The following is a 7917-nucleotide window of genomic DNA, read 5'->3' on the forward strand; positions in this document are numbered from 1 at the left end:
GCTCCCTGGACATTGGGCCCTGCTGGGGAGGGACCCTGGAGTAACGGCAGCTCTAACCACCAGAGCCCCCTCCCATCCCAGAGTCAGGGAGAGAACCCAGGCGTCCTGGCTCCCAGCCCCCCTGCTCTAACCACTAGACTGCACGGACACCTGTCCTGCAGACAGCGGCTGCATCACCCCTTGCTCAGCAACGCCCCCTAGGCCCCATGAAGAGCAGGGCAGACGGGGAACCCCTCTGGGTTAGTGATGGGGGGGTCTGGTTGGGGGAGATACCCTTTCCCAGCGTGCCCCCCCTTCCCGGGAGACGTGGGTCCGCTGCCCAAGGCACAGCCCCCCTCAGCCCCCTAGGTTAAGGGTTGCCACCCCCACCTGTCAGCCCTCACCTGTGCCCAGGGGCTGGTGACCTCTGCCCGGGACCCAGAAAGTCCATCAAGGAGTTTGGGGGAGCGTCTCACCAGGGCTGCTGGGAAACAGGATGGGAGTGAGGAACTGGGAGCCAGGAGGGCTCCTGGCTGCCCCAGCCCCACCTCTGCCAGTAGGGGGCGCTGTGGGAGCGTCCTGATTCCTGTGCCAGCCTGTGCAGTACCTACCTATGCTGGGCGATGTGGAGCATGTGGGCCCCTGTCCCCCTACTCTCCGCCTGCAGAGAGAGAGCCCAGATCAGAACCGCCCAGCCCATGGGGGAGGAGGGATGGCAGAGGCAGCCCCCTAGGCCAGGTGGGATCCACCTACAGAGTCCCCGCAAAACCTCCTTGATCTTCAGGGAATGGGGTCCCCCTGCGTCCCAGCCCCTGCCCCTCCATGCTTCCCTGCGGGCTCAAGAGAGACATAGGGGATCTATCAGCTGGAAAGACCTCCCTGCTCTCATCACTAGCCCCCACTTCCCCTCCCAGAGCTGGGGAGAGAACCCAGGAATCCTGGCTCCCAGCCCCCACACCCCACAGCCTCCGGCTGGCCCAGCAGTACCTACGTGGAGGGTTGCTGCCCCGTGGTGGGGCTGGCCGGACGCTGCCTTCCTCTCAGCTGCCCCTGGCTGGGGGTCCGGCTCCCACTGCCCGGGGGCTCCCCAAGTTGGGGTATCAGGGCCCTGGGCTCCTCCTCCTCCTGGATGGGCCGCAGCTGCTGGCTATGGGGTGGCTGGAGAGATGGGGGAGCAGCGATGGAGAAATGGGGTCAGCCCAGCAGAACAGGATCTGCCCCCCACTCTGTGCCCCCATTCTGCCCTGCACTCCAGACACTGGCCCCTGCCCACTCCCCAGCCACTGATGCCATGCCCCTCACCCCCCACGCTGCCCAGCCAGGTCCCCCTGGTGTCCAACATCCCCCCCATCCTCTGCCCCCTCCAGTCCATACACCTCACGCCCGCCCCGTGCCCATTCCGCCCTGCCCCGGCCTGTGCCCCCCGCGCTGCCCCCAGCTGACCTTGGCACTGCGCCCACGCAGGTTGGAGGTGTGCCAGGAGGGGATGCTGGCCCAGCTGTCCGGGGGGGCCCTCAGCAGGTAGATGAGCCGCAGCCAGCGTGCAAAGAGCGGGCGCTCCTCCCCTCGGGGGGCGCAGAGCTTCAGGTAGTAGACGCGCCCCGTGGCCAGACGCAGCTTCAGCCGCTGCTCCCCCATGTCGTGCAGGTAGAGGCTCACCAGCTCCAGTGGGATCAGCCTGCCAGGGGCGGCGGGTCAGCTGGAGGCCTGGGTTCCAGCCCCATTCGGGGAGGGGGGCCTAGTGGTTAGAGCTGGGGGGGGCTGGGAGCCAGGATTCCTGGGTTCTTTCCCTGGCTCTGGAAGGGGAGTGGGGTCTAGTGGTTAGAGCAGGTAGGCCCGGAATCTGTTCACACAGCACTGAGATGCAGCCACCTCTGGGGTGGGCCGCCAGGGCTTTTTCTGCCCCTGAGTCACAAACCAGGCCCCTGCAGCTTTTTTGGCCTGGCTGCTAGACAGAGCCCTACAGCACGGCGCCCCCTAGCACCACCCTGGGGCATTGAGCCCTGACTGCTGGGAAGGGTGCCCCCTGCTGGCACTCACCGGGTCAGCTCCAGCTCTGGTGGGGCGTGTGCTGTCCTGGGGCCCAAAGGCTCCCCCTGGGGCCTCTCCATGGGGCGGGCGATGATCATAACGTCGGGCAGGAGCAGGGCGGGGCTGGTGGCGGCGATGCCCAGGGTGACCAGGCTGGCGCGGTTGTGCAGATCCACCAGCTCGCCCCGCTTGGTCACCTGCAAGGCAGGGGGCAGGGGTGGGGATTAGTGGGGGGTGCCAGGCACCAGCCCCCCAGCTGGAGCACACACCCCTTTCCCCAGGCAGCAGGACTAGAACCCATGGCTCCCGGTCCCACCAGGGAGAGGCCTTGGCTGTGGGCCTGACAGAGCCCAGCCAAGGTGCAGGGAGGGGATTGCAGTTGCTGGGCAAGGAGCAGCTGAGAGAGGGTGCCCGGGAGCTGCCCTGCTTCCCCCCCCCAGCAGGGGGCAGCATTCACCTGCAGGAAGTTGCTCTCGAAGAGGGGGGTGGGCTGCAAGGGGTTGTATTCCCCCCGCCCCAGCAATCTCTGCAGCTCCCCGATGATCGGGATCCAGCCAGCGAAGGCGAAGTCGCTGATGCATTCGGGGAAGGGGCGCGGACTCCTCCGCACGATGCCTGGGTGGGGGAGTCAGCGAGAGGAGAACCCAGGAGTCCTGGCTCTCAGCCCCCCTGCTCTAACCACTGGACACCACTCCGCTCCCAGAGCCAGGGAAAAAAACAGGCATCCTGGCTCCCAGCCTCCCCCCCTCAACTCTGACCATTAGACCCCACTCCCCTCCCAGAGCCAGGGATAGAAATCAGGCATCCTGGCTCTCAGCCCCCCTGCTCTAACTACTAGATCGCACTCGTCTCGCAAAGCCAGGGAGAGAACCCAGGAGTCCTGGCCCCCTTACACACCAGTCCCCATCCTCAGCCCACCTGGTGGATACATCAGCATGGCCAGCTAGCTGGGTCAGGGCTGGCTTGTCGAGGCTGGGGGTCCCAGGAGGCTGAGACCATGGGGCATGTCACAGCAGCAGCAGGGGCCTGTGGCTGCCAGCACCCAGGGGCCCATGGCCCCAGCGCAGGGTGGTCCCAGCATCACTGCCCCATGCTGCTCTGGGCCGGCCCGGAACCTCTGACCCGGGGCCTGGCATTGTGATATCAGCAGGCTCTTCCCCGCTGCAGGGCCTCCTTGGGCCCCCATCACCATGGCCTCTGGGTGCCTCACAAGCTGCAGGCTATTTACCCACCACCACCCGCAGGGCAGGGCTGCTTTACCAATTGTAGGAATGGGGAAACTGAGGCCCAGACAGGCTAAGTGACCAGCCTGGCTGGGCAGGGAATTCAGTCTGGTGGTGTTCCATGGCCCAAGTTAGTGTCCAGAAAAACAGGGGTAGCCCTCCCTCTGGGCTGGGAGCCAGGACACCTGGGTTCTCCCCCCAACTCGGGGAGGGGAGGGAATTGGGATGGGGGGTGGGGGACAGCCAAGACTCCCGGGTTGTCTCCGGGGGGGTTTCACCCATGCTGGGTTTATAACATTGAGCAGCCCGTACCTGTTAGGAATGGGTTAAAAGCAACCTCCACCGGGCCTTCCCCAGAGTCTGGGCTCTCATTGGCCGGACAGGTAAAGGTGAGCAGGAAGTGGGGGGCGTTCCGCACATCTGATTGGATAAGCATACCTGTGGGCGGGGTTTAGGGGTAGGCAGGGTCTCCTTTGATCTCAGCAGGTAGAGCGAATCTGAGTGACTCGGGTGACTGAGCCAGGTCCCGCCCTCTATTGTGTTTGTGTGGGGGGAGGGCTGGGAGCCAGGACGCCTGGGTTCTCTCCCCAGAACTGGGAGGGGAGTGGGGTCTAGTGGTTGGGGGGGGAGTCAGGAATCCTGGGTTCTCTCCCGGGCTCTGGGAGGAGAGTGGGGTCTAGTGGTTAGAAGGGGCGGGGTGCTGGAAGCCAGGACTCCTGGGTTCTCTCTCCAGCTAGGCGTGACCGTCCCAGCCGCGCCCATCAGCCTGTGGCCGGCAGGGAAGGGTTAACCCCGGGCAGGGAGCGATACCTGCTGGGTCCCGCCCTGCCCTGTTCTCAGCGCACCTGACCGCGGCCTCCTAGCCCGGGGCCTTGCTGGGTCTGTGCCCCCCCACGCCGGACCCCTCACCCCCTCGGGAGCTGCCCCCCCCCCCGCCATGGCCTCGGGGGGGCTGGGCCGGTGCCGCCTGGCGCTGGGCCTGGCGCTGCTGCTGGACGGGGCGGGCATGGGGGCGCTGCTGACGGGCATCTTCGCCCGGCTGCGGGTGCGGGGCCAGGACTTCGGGGACCTGCTGATCTACTCGGGGGCGGTGCTGGTCTTCCTGAGCCTGCTGGGCTGGGTGCTCTGGTACACGGGCAACCTGGAGCTGGCGCCCGAGGAGCTGGGGGCGCGACTACGCCGCCAAGGGGGGCACCCTGGCCCGCCTCGCCCGCAAGCTCTCCCGCCGCTGGTCCCGGCGCCAGCCCGGCCCGCTGGCCCTGGGCCCCGTGCGCGGGAGCCAGGGGCCCCCGACCCGGGAGACGATCTAGAGGTAACCCTGCCCCCTGTGCCCCCCAAATCCTGTCCCCACCGCTCTGCCCCCTGTGTCCCTAAGCCCTGCCTCCAATCCTTGCACCCCTGTACCCCCAACCCTGTCCTCTCTGCCTGCCCCCTGTGTCCCCAAGCCCTGGTCCCTCTGCCCCCCAAGCCCTGCCTCCAATCCTTGCACCCCCTGTGCCCCCAAACCCTGTCCTCTCTGCTGTGCCCCCCAAGCCCTGCCCCCTGTGCCCCCAAATCCTCTCCCTGCTGCTCTGCCCCCCAAGCCCTGCCTCCAATCCTTGGATCCCCTGTGCCCCCCAAGCCCTGTCCCTGACCCCTGTGCACCCAAGCCCTCCCTCCAAACCTTGGATCCCCTATGCCCCCAAGCCCTGCCCCCTGTTCCCCCAAGCCCTGTCCCCGACCCCTCTGCGCCCAAGCCCTGCCTCCAAACCTTGCACTCCCTGCCCCCTGTGCCCCCAAACCCTGACTCCAAACCCTGGCCCCCCAAACCCTGACTCCAAATCTTGCACCCTTGTGCCCCCCAAGCTCTGCCCTGCCCCTCGGGCCCCTCCAAACCCTGCTCCCGACCCTGCCCACATTGTCCTACTCCCCAAACCCTGCCCCCTGCGAAAGGGCTGAGACGGAACACCAACCTCCCCTCCCCCACCAGCACAGCGTCCCCTAGTGCCATGTTCCCCCAACCCAACTCAAGCACCCCCCCTCCCCCCCCCCGCAGCTTATGACCAACTGTCTGTCTCTTCCAGATGCCTCTTGGGACGGAGCCCTGTGGGGGGGCAAGTCGGATGGGGGATATGTCTGGGACCAGCACCCCCCACCCCCTCACCGATCCGAGAGCACTCACAGAGTTGGGAGACAGACGGACCGAACTGGCCCCAGGACAGAGGGACAGAGACACCCAGCCCCTGCACTCGGGGGCCGCGTATCTGGGGACCCCTCGCCTGGCACTGGGACGGCAGAGCTTGGGGGGGTGCTGGCTTTCCTGACCTGGCAGAGGGGCATCTGTCTGTCCATCGCAGGGAAGTTTCATTTGTATTTAAAACACTTTGTGTCTCAGGCCCTCTGTTCCGTGCTTCCTTGTCCTACGTCACATGCTGCGGAGTGGGGTCTAGTGGTTAGAGCGGGGGGCTGGGAGCCAGGACTCCTGGTTCTCTCCCCAGCTCTGGGAGGGGAGTGGGGGCTAGTGGTTAGAGGGGAAAGGCCCTGTGTCCCATACCTCTGCCCTGAGCCAGCCAGTCTCCACCCTGGGGCCGGATGGGAGCCGGCACCCTCTAGAGGGGAAAGGCCCCATGCCCCATTCCCTGCCCCCATTCTGGGGTGGAGCACAGGGGCTGTTTTCAGGGATCCGGATGGGGGAAGAGAACGTGGGGGCAGCATGTGCCCCCCAGCTGATTTGGAAAGAAGTGGAAAAAATTAACCCTTTATTGTGTGAGGGGTGCAGCAGTCCAGGTGGGGGTGGGGCAGCTGCCCCCCAGCCTGTCCCTACTCCCCCGCTTCTTTTGGCTCTTCCTCCCTAGGCTCCATCCTCTCCTCTTCCTCCTGGTCACTCTCCTCCAGCAGCTTCATCAGATAATCAGCCAACTCTGCATCCGACTTTGACTTTGGTTCCCCCGCCTCCTTCCCTGCCGCCCGGCTGCCCTTCAGCCTGCTGTGGGGAGCAGAGAGACAATACGGGGCTGGGAGCCAGGACACCTAGGTTTTCTCCCTGGCTATGGGAAGAGAGTGGGGCCTAGTGGTTAGAGCTCGGGGGGTGAGCCAGACACCTGGGTTTTCTCCCAGCTATGGGAGGAGAGTGGGGCCTAGTGGTTAGAGCCGGGGGGCGGGGGAGAGACAACTGGGTTCTCACATGGGAGGGAAGTGGTTTGGGGTATCTAGTGACCCAAATGGGAAAGGCCCCATGTCCCATTCCCCACCCCCCTGAGCCAGCCAGTCCTTGCCCTGGGGCTGGATGGGAACTGGTGCCCCCTAGAGGGGACAGGTCCCAGGTCCTTTGCTGGGCTCAGCCATTGAGCTCTCAGCCAAGACTGGGGTGTGGGGGAAAGCTGGCTCGCTTCCAGCGCTGAGGCTGGAGGACCCAGGAGTCCGGGCGGAGTGTGCTCATGGGACGCTCCAGCCACCTGACCGCAGGGCTCCGGTTCCCTCCCCCTCCCCCCTGGGGACATAGAGCCCGGGGTGGTTCTGCTCCAGCCGGTACCTACCAGGCGACGCAGACGCAGAGGAACAGCCCGGCGGCCCCCACGCAGATCCCCCCCAGGATCCCGGCGTTCCGGCGCTGGTGGGGCGCTGCCAAGGAAAGGGAGGGTTGGGGCAGCTCGGCATCCACCAGCCGCCTGTGGGGCGGGGCTGCGGCTGGCTCTCGGGTAGGGCACACGGTGGCTGGTTATAGGGGGACCCTTCGCCTGGCACTGAGGGGCGCCCTGGGGGCACCGAGCCCCAGGCGGGGATGCGGCCGGCTCTGGGGTGGGGCGCGGGGAAGGCGGCCGGCTGGGGGGTGGGGCGGCCGGCTGCGGGAGGGGGGGTGACCGGCTCTGGGGGGCGCTCACCATCGGTGGCACGGTGGTAGCAGGTGCCGTTGGCGTGGCAGCATCTCCTCTCCAGACACTGGCTGGGGTAGAACCTCTCGGGGTTGCCCCCGCAGGGCTTCCGCAGGGAGGGGGGCTGAGCGCAGGCTGGGGGGGACACCCCTGTTAGTGCCAGCTGCCTCCCCCCCACCCATCCTCGCAGGCCCCTTGTCCCTCCCCCGGCCCACTTTGAGGTCCAGGTCATTCTTTGTGTTCCCCCCCCCAGGGGGCACCCTTGGTCTGCTCTAGCCCAGAGCAGGGGATGTGGGGCGGCCGGGGGAGGGGGGGCACAATGGGGGGATTCAGTGGGGCTGAGGAGTAGGGAAGGGAAGCAGATGGGAGTTGTGGGCAGTAAATGTGGGGGTGGGCCTGTGGGGCAGCAGGGAGGGAGGGGATGAGGTGGTGGGGAGGGGCAGTTACTTACTCAGGGGTCTGAAGAAGCTGCCTATCCCTGTGGCACCTGTTAGGGGGAGGGGCAGAGTTGAGACTGGTCCCGATCCTTTCCGGCCGCCTCGGTCCCCCCATCCCCTCTCGCTCGTCCCTTCCCCGCTCTCCCCTTTGGGGCTGGGGGCCGCTCTGCACAGGTTCCCCGGCTGCCTCCCCCCTCCCATACTGGCCCCCAGGCTGGGAGCTGCGGGGTCCTGCAGGGACCAGTGCCTCATGCTGCCATCCCGGACACCTGGGTCCCATCCCTAGGGGCCAGCCCCCCACTCACCAGCCCCCCCGACACTCAGCGCCAGCAGGAGGCAGAACAGAGGCAGGGGCGGGCGGGGGCCAGAGCCTGTCTTCATCCTAAGCCCTTCGTG

The 7917-nt window shown here is 66.7% G+C and overlaps 1 protein-coding gene across 1 annotated transcript; it reads left to right on the plus strand.

The window, feature by feature from the left end:
• Window positions 1-4170: 4170 nt before the first annotated feature.
• TMEM238 (transmembrane protein 238) lies at window positions 4171-4543 on the plus strand. Its single transcript, XM_077840504.1, is given in 2 exon segments — window positions 4171-4398; window positions 4400-4543. Coding segments are annotated over 2 exon segments (372 nt in total).
• Window positions 4544-7917: the final 3374 nt, after the last annotated feature.

This window comes from Eretmochelys imbricata, chromosome 23 (assembly GCF_965152235.1).
Source record: "Eretmochelys imbricata isolate rEreImb1 chromosome 23, rEreImb1.hap1, whole genome shotgun sequence".
Taxonomy (NCBI): Eukaryota; Metazoa; Chordata; order Testudines; family Cheloniidae; genus Eretmochelys; species Eretmochelys imbricata.